Source organism: Hyla sarda, chromosome 7 (genome assembly GCF_029499605.1).
Source record: "Hyla sarda isolate aHylSar1 chromosome 7, aHylSar1.hap1, whole genome shotgun sequence".
In the NCBI taxonomy this organism is placed as follows: Eukaryota; Metazoa; Chordata; class Amphibia; order Anura; family Hylidae; genus Hyla; species Hyla sarda.
This window is the reverse complement of record NC_079195.1, coordinates 32825037-32838155: the sequence shown is the minus strand read 5'-3', so window position 1 is coordinate 32838155 and position 13119 is coordinate 32825037. Positions and strand designations below refer to the sequence as shown.

Here is a 13119-nt window from a genome sequence, read left to right as displayed (position 1 = left end):
TTCCAGCCCCTCCTGCTCACCGGGCGGGGACCGGAACGGGATGCCTGTTGATATCGTTCAGCAGGCATCCCGGCATATCGCCCAGGGAGGTCCTGAGGTCCCCCCATATCGGCGATTGCCGCAAATCACGCGTCAATTCAGACGTGCAATTTGCGGTTATTCCGGGTCAATCGGGTCTCTGGTGACCCGGTGACCCGGAAAAAAAGGGTGAATGGGGCTGTCCAATACAGCCCCATTCACCCTTACCCACCAGGAGTGAGGTGGTACAGGTGCCACCTCACGATCACGTGATTGATCGGTCAGAACGACCGATCAGTCACGGACCTGCTGGGGACAGCGATCGGAGCGGAGATCGGCGCCAGAGGGGGTTTCCTACCTTGCCATCGTCCGGCGGGGGTCCCCTTTGGTGCCGTCACGGCGACAGGAGCAGCAGTATCGGCTGCAGCAGCGGCAGCGGCCCGGGGCAGGATACACAGCAGGAGGTAAGGCCTCTTCACTTCCTGCTGTTGCTTAGCAACAACTCTCGGCATGCAAAAGCCAAAGGGCATGCTGGGAGTTGTAGTTTTGCAACTGCTGGAGTTCCAACTGCAACTCCCAGCATGCCCTTTGCTAGTCTGTGCATGCTGGGGGTTGTAGTTTTGCAACAGCTGGAGGCACTTTTTTTCTATGAAAAAGTGTGCAGCCAGCTGTTGCATAACTACAACTCCCAGCATGCACAGACTACCAAAGGGTATGCTGGGAGTTGTAGCAGTGTGCCTCCAGCTGTGGCAAAACTACAACTCTCAGCATGCCCTTCGGCTGTCAATGCATGCTGATTGTTGCAGTTTTGCAACAGCTGGAGACACATTGGTTGTGAAACAGAGTTTGTTACCTAACTCAGTGTTTTGCAACCAGTGTTCCTCCAGCTGTTGCAAAAATACAACTCCCAGGATGCAGTGAGAGACTGTACATGCTGGGAGTTCTAGTTTTGCAACAGCTGGAGGCACACTGGTTGCGAAACACTGAGTTAAGAAACAAACTCTCAGTATTTCCCAACCAATGTGCCCCCAGCTGTTGCATAACTACAACTCCCAGCATGTATGGTATGTCAGTGCATGCTTGGAGTTGTCGTTTTGCAACAGCTGGAGGTTTGACATCATGGGGGGGCAGGGCTATGCCATCACGAGCTCCCAACGCTGGCTCTAAGCATTCGGGACATTTTGTTCCAAACGCTGAGCGGATGAGTACCCCTTTAATGGCCTGAACGTAATCAAATAGTGAATACGTTCGGTCCATTTTCTGAGCGTATACATTTATATTTAAATTCAGCACATCAAACTCAATGGGCCCACTCTCAGTAAATGCGTTGGCAACCGTTTTTGAGAAGTTGTCAATGTGTACCCGTGCATATGGGAAAAACTTAAAGGGGTACTTCAGTGGAAAATAATTTTTTTCAAATCAACAGTTGGTAGAAAGTTAAACAGATTTGTATATTACTTCTATTAAAAAATCTTAATCCTTCCAGTACTTATCACCTGCTGAATACTACAGAGGAAGTTGCATAGTTCATTTCTGTTTGTCCACAGTGCTCTCTGCTGACACCTCTGTCCGTGTCAGGAACTTTCCAGAGCAGGATAGGTTTGCTATGAGGATTTGTTCCTACTCTGGACAGTTCCTGACACAGACAGAGGTGTCAACAGAGAGCACTGTGGTCAGACTGAATACAACAACTCAACTTCCAATGTATTATACAGCAGCGGATAAGTACTGGAGGGATTAACATTTTTTAATAGAAGTCATTTACAAATCTGTTTAACTATATGGAGCCAGTTGATATTTAAAAAAAAAAAAATAGTTTTCCACCGGAGTGCCCCTTTAATGGAAACCTAGCCTTAACCCCTTCCCGACCTATGACATACCTGTACGTCATGGGTGGCAAGGTGTTCCCGACCCATGACATACAGGTACGTCATGAACATTTTTGCCGCTACTCGTGGCATCCCGCAGCGCCCGGTAAGATGGTGGCTATCACTGATAGCCAGCCATCTTACCGTGCGACCACGGGGGGTTTCATCCCCCCCCCCAGCTATCGCTGCTATCAGCTGGTCAAATCTGACTAGCTGATAGCAGCGTTTCGCTATGAAAATACTTAGAAGCGCGGTGTGTGAGTCCGGATCACGGGGATCGGGACACACACCACTCTGCTAAGTGTCCCAGACCCGTCCCCCGGCGTCACTTACCCGGCCATGCGGTGTCCCGAGCGGTCCCGGCGCGAGCGGCGTCCTCCAGGCGGTCCCGGAGGTGATGCGTCCCAGCGGTGAGTTTCCGGCAGCAGTGCGGCATCTTCATTGGCAGCAGTGAGATCGCCGTAAAGCGATCTCACTGCTGCCTCTGGGAGTTTCAAAACTGCAACTCCCAGCATGCCCAGACAGCCTTTGGCTTTCTGGGCATGCTGGGAGTTGTAGTTTTGCAACATCTGGAGGTCCTCAGTTTGGAGACCACTGTATAATGGTCTCCAATCTGTGCCCTTCCAGATGTTGCAAAACTACAAATCTCAGCATGCTCAGTCTGTCCAGGCATGCTGGGAGTTGTAGTTCTCTAACATCTGGAAGAGCACAGATTGGAGACAATTATACAGTGGTCTCCAAACTGTGGACCTCCAGATGTTGCAAAACTACAACTCCCAGCATGCCCAGACTGCCCAAGCATGCTGGAAGTTGTAGTTCGGCAACATCTGATCCTTCAGATATTGCCGAACTACAACTTCCAGCATGCCTGGGCAGTCTGGGCATGCTGGGAGTTGTAGTTTTGCAACAACTGGAGGCACACTAGTTGGGAAACATTGTCCGTTTCCTACCTCAGTGCCTCCAGCTGTTGCAGTTGTTGCAAAACTATAACTCCCAGCATGCACTGACAGACCATGCATGCTGGGAGTTGTAGTTTTGCAACAGCTGGAGGCACACTGGTTTGGAAACACTAAGTTTGGTTGCAAAACACTTGAAAGTTTATTACTTAACTTAGTGTTTCCAAACCAGTGTTCCTCCAGCTGTTGCAAAACTACAACTCCCAGCATGCACGGATAGCCAAAGGGCATGCTCGGAGTTTGCAACAGCTGGATGTTTGCCCCCTCCCCCCAATGTGAATGTACAGGGTACACTCACATGGGCGGAAGTTTACAGTGAGTGCTGCAAGTTTGAGATGGCGCAAATTTTGCGCTGCAGCTCAAACTTCCAGCGGCAAACTTGCTGTGAACCTCTGCCCATGTGACTGTACCCTAAAAACACTACACTACACTGACACTAACCTAAAATAAAAAGTAAAAAACACTACATATACACATACCCCTACACAGCCCCCCTCCCCAAAAAAATGAAAAACGTCTGGTACGCTACTGTTTCCAAAACGGAGCCTCCAGCTGTTGCAAAATAATAACTCCCAGTATTGCCGGACAGCCATTGACTGTCCAGGCATGCTGGGAGTTTTGCAACAGCTGGAGGCACCCTGTTTGGGAATCATTGGCATAGAATACCCCTATGTCCACCCCTATGCAAATCCCTAATTCAGGCCTCAAATGCGCATGGCGCTCTCTCACTTTGGAGCCCTGTCGTATTTCAGGGCAACAGTTTTGGGACACATATGGGGTATCGCCGTACTCGGGAGAAATTGCCTTACAAATTTTGGGGGGCTTTTTTTCTTTAACCCCTTATGAAAAGGTGAAGTTGGGGTCTACACCAGCATGTTAGTGTAAAAAAATAATTTTTTTAAACTGACATGCTGGTGTTGCCCTATACTTTTCATTTTGACAAGAGGTAAAAGGGAAAAAAGACCCTCTAAATTTGTAATGCAATTTCTCCCGAGTACGGAGATACCCCATATGTGGGCGCAAAGTGCTCTTGGGGCGCACAACAAGGCCCAGAAGGGAGAGTGCACCATGTACATTTGAGGCGATTTGCACAGGGGTGGCTGATTGTTACAGCAGTTCTGACAAACGCAAAACAATAAATATCCATATGTGACCCCATTTTGGAAACTACACCCCTCACGGAATGTAATAAGGGGTGCAGTGAGAATTTACACCCCACTGGTGTATCCAAAGATATATGACCAAAGTAGCTTTTCAATCAGAAAAGTATATTGCGTTTGGTGCTAAACACTTTAGTATAATCTCCTATCAAAAATTGCACCAAACAAAAGATAAATGAAGTAACAAATTTTATTAAACAAGTAATAATAAATAAAAAACATAAATAGTGAGATCAGCAATAGCCAGAAAGATATATATGAGGATCCAATATAAAAAGGCTCCTAGAACATTGCCATTATTCGTAAAGCATATAAGGCAGTAGAATTACTGTCACAATGTGCATACATGAAAGAGGCAAAAAATATAATTAAAACTAGGAGAAAGGAGACAACGTGGATATATGGTCACGAAGGTGTACTATGAGAGCCTGGAAGCCTGACGAAGTGGGTAGCTGTTACGCCGAGCGCTCCGGGTCCCCGCTCCTCCCCGGAGCGCTCGCTTCACTCCCTCCGCTGCAGCGCTCCGGTCACGTCCTCTGACCCGGGGCGCTGCGATCCTGCTGCCAGCCGGGATGCGATTCGCGATGCGGGTAGCGCCCGCTCGCGATGCGCACCCCGGCTCCCCTACCTGACTCGCTCCCCGTCTGTTCTGTCCCGGCGCGCGCGGCCCCGCTCCCTAGGGCGCGCGCGCGCCGGGTCTCTGCGATTTAAAGGGCCACTGCGCCGCTGATTGGCGCAGTGGTTCCAATTAGGGTTTTCACCTGTGCACTTCCCTATATTACCTCACTTCCCTTGCACTCCCTTGCCGGATCTTGTTGCCTTAGTGCCAGTGAAAGCGTTCCTTGTGTGTTCCTTGCCTGTGTTTCCAGACCTTCTGCCGTTGCCCCTGACTACGATCCTTGCTGCCTGCCCCGACCTTCTGCTACGTCCGACCTTGCTTCTGCCTACTCCCTTGTACCGCGCCTATCTTCAGCAGCCAGAGAGGTGAGCCGTTGCTAGTGGATACGACCTGGTCACTACCGCCGCAGCAAGACCATCCCGCTTTGCGGCGGGCTCTGGTGAAAACCAGTAGTGGCTTAGAACCGGTCCACTAGCACGGTCCACGCCAATCCCTCTCTGGCACAGAGGGTCCACTACCTGCCAGCCGGCATCGTGACAGTAGATCCGGCCATGGATCCCGCTGAAGTTCCTCTGCCAGTTGTCGCTGACCTCACCACGGTGGTCGCCCAGCAGTCACAACAGATAGCGCAACAAGGCCAACAGCTGTCTCAACTGACCGTTATGCTACAACAGTTGCTACCACAGCTTCAGCAGTCATCTCCTCCGCCAGCTCCTGCACCTCCTCCGCAGCGAGTGGCCGCTCCTGGGATACGCTTATCCTTGCCGGATAAATTTGATGGGGACTCTAAGTTTTGCCGTGGCTTTCTTTCCCAATGTTCCCTGCATCTGGAGATGATGTCGGACCTGTTTCCCACTGAAAGGTCTAAGGTGGCTTTCGTAGTCAGTCTTCTGTCCGGAAAAGCCCTGTCATGGGCCACACCGCTCTGGGACCGCAATGACCCCGTCACTGCCTCTGTACACTCCTTCTTCTCGGAAATCCGAAGTGTCTTTGAGGAACCTGCCCGAGCCTCTTCTGCTGAGACTGCCCTGTTGAACCTGGTCCAGGGTAATTCTTCCGTTGGCGAGTATGCCGTACAATTCCGTACACTTGCTTCAGAATTGTCCTGGAATAATGAGGCCCTCTGCGCGACCTTCAAAAAAGGCCTATCCAGCAACATTAAAGATGTTCTGGCCGCACGAGAAATTCCTGCTAATCTACATGAACTTATTCACCTAGCCACTCGCATTGACATGCGTTTTTCTGAAAGGCGTCAGGAACTCCGCCAAGATATGGACTCTGTTCGCACGAGGCGTTTCGTCTCCTCGGCTCCTCTCTCCTCTGGTCCCCTGCAATCTGTTCCTGTGCCTCCCGCCGTGGAGGCTATGCAGGTCGACCGGTCTCGCCTGACACCTCAAGAGAGGACACGACGCCGTATGGAGAACCTCTGCCTGTACTGTGCTAGTACCGAACACTTCCTGAGGGATTGTCCTATCCGTCCTCCCCGCCTGGAAAGACGTACGCTGACTCCGCACAAAGGTGAGACAGTCCTTGATGTCTACTCTGCTTCTCCACGTCTTACTGTGCCTGTGCGGATGTCTGCCTCTGCCTTCTCCTTCTCTACAGTGGCCTTCTTGGACTCTGGATCTGCAGGAAATTTTATTTTGGCCTCTCTCGTCAACAGGTTCAACATCCCAGTGACCAGTCTCGCCAGACCCCTCTACATCAATTGTGTAAATAATGAAAGATTGGACTGTACCATACGTTTCCGCACGGAGCCCCTTCTTATGAGCATCGGATCTCATCATGAGAGGATTGAACTTTTGGTCCTCCCCAATTGCACCTCGGAGATTCTCCTTGGACTTCCCTGGCTTCAACTTCATTCCCCAACCCTGGATTGGTCCACTGGGGAGATCAAGAGTTGGGGGTCCTCTTGTTCCAAGAACTGTCTAAAACCGGTTCCCAGTAACCCTTGCCGTAACTCTGTGGTTCCTCCAGTAACCGGTCTCCCTAAGGCCTATATGGACTTCGCGGATGTTTTCTGCAAAAAACAAGCTGAGACTCTACCTCCTCACAGGCCTTATGATTGCCCTATCGACCTCCTCCCGGGTACTACTCCACCCCGGGGCAGAATTTATCCTCTCTCTGCCCCAGAGACTCTTGCCATGTCCGAATACGTCCAGGAGAATCTAAAAAAGGGCTTTATCCGTAAATCCTCCTCTCCTGCCGGAGCCGGATTTTTCTTTGTGTCCAAAAAAGATGGCTCCCTACGTCCTTGCATTGACTACCGCGGTCTTAATAAAATCACGGTTAAGAACCGCTACCCCTTACCCCTCATCTCTGAACTCTTTGATCGCCTCCAAGGTGCCCACATCTTCACTAAATTGGACTTAAGAGGCGCCTATAACCTCATCCGCATCAGAGAGGGGGACGAGTGGAAAACGGCATTTAACACCAGAGATGGACACTTTGAGTATCTGGTCATGCCCTTTGGACTGTGCAATGCCCCTGCCGTCTTCCAAGACTTTGTCAATGAAATTTTTCGTGATCTGTTATACTCCTGTGTTGTGGTATATCTGGACGATATCCTAATTTTTTCTGCCAATCTAGAAGAACACCGCCAGCATGTCCGTATGGTTCTTCAGAGACTTCGTGACAACCAACTCTATGCCAAAATTGAGAAATGTCTGTTTGAATGCCAATCTCTTCCTTTTCTAGGATATTTGGTCTCTGGCCAGGGACTACAGATGGATCCAGACAAACTCTCTGCCGTCTTAAATTGGCCACGCCCCTCCGGACTCCGTGCTATCCAACGCTTTTTGGGGTTCGCCAATTATTACAGGCAATTTATTCCACATTTTTCTACCATTGTGGCTCCTATCGTGGCTTTAACCAAGAAAAATGCTGATCCCAAGTCCTGGCCTCCTCAAGCAGAAGACTCCTTTAAACGACTCAAGTCTGCCTTTTCTTCGGCTCCCGTGCTCTCCAGACCTGACCCTTCCAAACCCTTCCTATTGGAGGTTGATGCCTCCTCAGTAGGAGCTGGAGCTGTTCTTCTACAAAAAAATCCTTCCGGGCATGCTGTCACTTGTGGTTTTTTCTCTAGGACCTTCTCTCCAGCGGAGAGGAACTACTCCATCGGGGATCGAGAGCTTCTAGCCATTAAATTAGCACTTGAGGAATGGAGGCATCTGCTGGAGGGATCAAGATTTCCTGTTATTATCTACACCGACCACAAGAACCTCTCCTACCTCCAGTCGGCCCAACGGCTGAATCCTCGCCAGGCCCGGTGGTCTCTGTTCTTTGCCCGATTTAATTTTGAGATTCACTTTCGTCCTGCCGATAAGAACATTAGGGCCGATGCTCTCTCTCGTTCCTCGGATGCCTCAGAAGTTGATCTCCCTCCGCAACACATCATTCCACCTGACTGCCTGATCTCCACTTCTCCTGCCTCCATCAGGCAGACTCCTCCAGGAAAGACCTTTGTTTCTCCACGCCAACGCCTCGGAATCCTCAAATGGGGTCACTCCTCCCATCTCGCAGGTCATGCGGGCATCAAGAAATCTGTGCAACTCATCTCCCGCTTCTATTGGTGGCCGACTCTGGAGACGGATGTTGGGGACTTTGTGCGAGCCTGCACTATCTGTGCCCGGGATAAGACTCCTCGCCAGAAGCCCGCTGGTTTTCTTCATCCTCTGCCTGTCCCCGAACAGCCTTGGTCTCTGATTGGTATGGATTTTATTACTGATTTACCCCCTTCCCGTGGCAACACCGTTATTTGGGTGGTCGTTGATCGATTCTCCAAAATGGCACATTTCATCCCTCTTCCTGGTCTTCCTTCTGCGCCTCAGTTGGCTAAACAATTTTTTGTACACATTTTTCGTCTTCACGGGTTGCCTACGCAGATTGTCTCGGATAGAGGGGTCCAATTCGTGTCTAAATTCTGGAGGGCTCTCTGTAAACAACTCAAGATTAAATTAAATTTTTCCTCTGCATATCATCCCCAGTCCAATGGACAAGTAGAAAGAATTAACCAGATCCTGGGTGATTATTTGCGACATTTTGTTTCCTCCCGCCAGGATGACTGGGCAGATCTCCTTCCATGGGCCGAATTTTCGTATAACTTCAGGGTCTCTGAATCTTCCTCCAAATCCCCATTTTTCGTGGTGTACGGCCGTCACCCTCTTCCCCCCCTCCCTACCCCCTTGCCCTCTGGTCTGCCCGCTGTGGATGAAATTTCTCGTGACCTTTCCATTATATGGAGAGAGACCCAAAATTCTCTCTTACAGGCTTCTTCACGCATGAAGAGGTTCGCGGATAAGAAAAGAAGAGCTCCCCCCGTTTTTTCCCCTGGAGACAAGGTATGGCTCTCCGCTAAATATGTCCGCTTCCGTGTCCCTAGCTACAAGTTGGGACCACGCTATCTTGGTCCTTTCAAAATTTTGTGTCAAATTAATCCTGTCTCTTATAAACTTCTTCTTCCTCCTTCTCTTCGTATCCCTAATGCCTTTCACGTCTCTCTTCTCAAACCACTCATCCTCAACCGTTTTTCTCCCAAATCTGTTCCTCCCACTCCTGTTTCCGGCTCCTCGGACGTCTTCTCGGTCAAGGAAATTTTGGCTGCCAAAAAGGTCAGAGGGAAAAATTTTTTTTTAGTAGACTGGGAGGGTTGTGGTCCTGAAGAGAGATCCTGGGAACCTGAGGACAACATCCTTGACAAAAGTCTGCTCCTCAGGTTCTCAGGCTCCAAGAAGAGGGGGAGACCCAAGGGGGGGGGTACTGTTACGCCGAGCGCTCCGGGTCCCCGCTCCTCCCCGGAGCGCTCGCTTCACTCCCTCCGCTGCAGCGCTCCGGTCACGTCCTCTGACCCGGGGCGCTGCGATCCTGCTGCCAGCCGGGATGCGATTCGCGATGCGGGTAGCGCCCGCTCGCGATGCGCACCCCGGCTCCCCTACCTGACTCGCTCCCCGTCTGTTCTGTCCCGGCGCGCGCGGCCCCGCTCCCTAGGGCGCGCGCGCGCCGGGTCTCTGCGATTTAAAGGGCCACTGCGCCGCTGATTGGCGCAGTGGTTCCAATTAGGGTTTTCACCTGTGCACTTCCCTATATTACCTCACTTCCCTTGCACTCCCTTGCCGGATCTTGTTGCCTTAGTGCCAGTGAAAGCGTTCCTTGTGTGTTCCTTGCCTGTGTTTCCAGACCTTCTGCCGTTGCCCCTGACTACGATCCTTGCTGCCTGCCCCGACCTTCTGCTACGTCCGACCTTGCTTCTGCCTACTCCCTTGTACCGCGCCTATCTTCAGCAGCCAGAGAGGTGAGCCGTTGCTAGTGGATACGACCTGGTCACTACCGCCGCAGCAAGACCATCCCGCTTTGCGGCGGGCTCTGGTGAAAACCAGTAGTGGCTTAGAACCGGTCCACTAGCACGGTCCACGCCAATCCCTCTCTGGCACAGAGGGTCCACTACCTGCCAGCCGGCATCGTGACAGTAGCGAAACGGCGTAGGGGTTGTGGGTGATCCTCCCTGTGAGTATGATGCGGTGATCATGGATGTCTTGTGGGAGCCTGGTTTTAACATATTTCTTTCCCCTTAGTGGGAAAGGTTTACATTACTGCCTCCAGGCTTCCAGGCTCTCATAGTACACCTTCGTGATCATATATCCACGTTGTCTCCTTTCTCCTAGTTTTAATTATATTTTTTGCCTCTTTCATGTATGCACATTGTGACAGTAATTCTACTGCCTTATATGCTTTACGAATAATGGCAATGTTCTAGGAGCCTTTTTATATTGGATCCTCATATATATCTTTCTGGCTATTGCTGATCTCACTATTTATGTTTTTTATTTATTATTACTTGTTTAATAAAATTTGTTACTTCATTTATCTTTTGTTTGGTGCAATTTTTGATAGATTATTACCCCACTGGTGTCTGACAGATTTTTGGAACAGTGGTCTGTGAAAATGAAAAATGAAATTTTTGATTTGCACAGTCCACTGTTTCAAATATCTGTCAAACGCCAGTGGGGTGTAAATGCTCACTGCACCCCTTATTAAATTCCATGAGGTGTATAGTTTCCAAAATGGGGTCACATGTGGGGGGGTCCACTGTTCTGGCACCATAGGGGCTTCCTAAATGGGACATGCCCCCCAAAAACCCTTTCAGAAAAACTCACTCTCCAAAATCCCATTGTCGCTCCTTCCCTTCTGAGCCCTCTACTGCGCTCGCCGAACACTTTACATACGCATATGAGGTATTTCCTTACTCGATGGCTGTCACGCTCCCTCCCATAGACCTGTATTGAGGGGCGGGACATGACATCATGAGGGGGCGATTTTATGAAGTCACGATCTCCCAGCGCCGGCTCCAACGTTTGGAACAGTTTGTTCCAAATGCTAAGCAGTGGAGTACCCCTTTAAAGGGATATTCCAACATTACATAATAATTAAGATGGGGCTGGGGCTTACTTACCTAACCTTGGCTCCATCTGGTCGCCCAATCTTCTATCTTCTTTCTGCTCAGTATAAGAGAAATGGAGCCCCAAGCACTACAAAGATATAGTAACACATGAACCAAAAAGTTGTATCCAAAAATGTCATGACGTTAAAGGGTAGACATTTACCGAGAATAGGAATATTCATGGGTTATTGCTTTGAAATGAATATAGACTTTGGTATCATCTTGGGTTAACATCTCTGATTTTATTTCTACAGCTGAAAATGGCTATGCCTCCTACCGCCACCCATGTGCCTAGCAGGGAAAACGAAAGACTCGTCACTCAGAAACATTGGTCAGAAGAACTCATTTATCAATAGCCAAAATCACTTTTTTTTAAGTGCAATGTGTATAGAAAATATACAGTAAAACCTCTGTGAGAAAACTAAAGGTGCACTGCAGTGAGGGAGGCCCCCAGAATAGATAAAGTCCTCAGTCCATTACTGTAAGATAGTATTGTTACTACTCTTATGTTTCAATAACAGCTAGTGATGAGCGGCATTGACCATATTCGAATTTGCGATATTTTGCGAATATATAGATGAATATTTGTCCTATATTCGTTATATTCGCATATTCAAGGAAGAAAATAATGAGGGGGTGGGCAACTTTACTATTGGTTGCTAGGGATGTTGTTGATAACCTCTGACAAGTGTATTTGAATCATTCTAATTGGCCCACAAGTGAAAAGAAGGAACATGCGAATATGCAGAAAAAAGGGAATATTCATAATTTAGAATATATAGCGAATGTATTCGCGCCAAACACTAGTACCAGCATGTCCAGGTAACCAGGGATGCTCTACTGGGACAGACACCTGCTAAAGAGTTTTGGTAGGGTGGCATATTATGACTATTCCATGATGAAAGTCACTAGTGTTTCGTATGGCGCATTCTACTGCTATTGGTCGTCTATGAAGACTTCAGGGCAGTATACTTGATTGAAGGCATATTTAAACACATGAGTCTGAAATGGCCAAATCCCATATTTAGAGGGTGGGTGGTGTCATATACATTTGACCATATAGAACTATCCCAGTACCCAAACATCTTAAAGGGGAACTCCGCCACTAGTCATCTTATCTCCTATACAAAGGATAGGGGATAAGATGTCTGATCGCAGGGGTCCCGCCACTGGGGACCCCCTCGATCTCCCTGCTGCACTCGGCGTTCGTTTAGAGCATTGGGTGCAGCGCCAGTGGCTCGTGACATCATGGTCACGCCCGCTCGTGACGTCACGGCCAAGCCCCCTCAATGCAAGCCTTTGGGAGGGGGCATGACAGCTGTCACGCCCCCACCCATAGACTTGCATTGAGGGGGTGCGGCCGTGACTTCACGAGTGGAGCGTGGCCTTGACATCACGAGCTTCCGCCCCGTATCGCCAGTCATCCGGCATGGGGTGAAGTTCGCTCTGAGGTGCCGTGCCGGACCCCGCGATCAGACATCTTATCTTCTATCCTTTGGATAGGGGATAAGATGTCTAGGGACGGAGTACCCATTTTAGGACTTTCCATTCATTCATTAATTTGCTTATCCTTGATGCCTTTTTGATTCCACTATTGTAATAACTTTTACCATTCTTTCTACTAGGTTGAACCATGTGATCAGCGATATTTCCAGACTTCCCAAATGGTCACCTTCACATCCTCCACATTCTTTTCAGAGTATTCTCACCTTTGTGAGGACGTCCTCTTCCCTTGGAATAAACTTTGAATGTTATCTCATAATCTTATGTCTTTTGTCATTTATTTATTGTTTTTCCTCTAATTCTACTAAGAACCTGTGAACTTTTCATTGGTCAAAAACACTTGGTGTAACATTCACTGGTGGCGACCAAAATAATCAGTTTTTGACACATCCACTGGAAATGACAAAAAAACTCCAATGAGATTGCCACTAAGCAAAGAACGGCTGTGGTTACATGCTAAAGGGGATAAGACCCCAATTTTTAGGGTACCCACTTATGGTTACATAATATGGTTGAAAAATATACATGTGCATCAAGTTAAACCAAGGAGGTGAAGGGA

General features: G+C 49.1%; 1 protein-coding gene across 1 annotated transcript in view; it reads left to right on the top strand.

Annotated features, from left to right (window-relative positions):
- The window catches only part of LOC130283113 (ovostatin-like), a 98096-nt gene extending 85283 nt beyond the window's left edge, over nucleotides 1–12813 (top strand). Inside the window, exons 31-32 of the mRNA XM_056532299.1 lie at nucleotides 11312–11388; nucleotides 12683–12813. Of these exons, the coding sequence (XP_056388274.1) occupies nucleotides 11312–11352 (41 nt within the window). The 3' untranslated portion in view covers nucleotides 11353–11388; nucleotides 12683–12813. The remainder of the gene's footprint in view (nucleotides 1–11311; nucleotides 11389–12682) is intronic.
- Nucleotides 12814–13119: the final 306 nt, after the last annotated feature.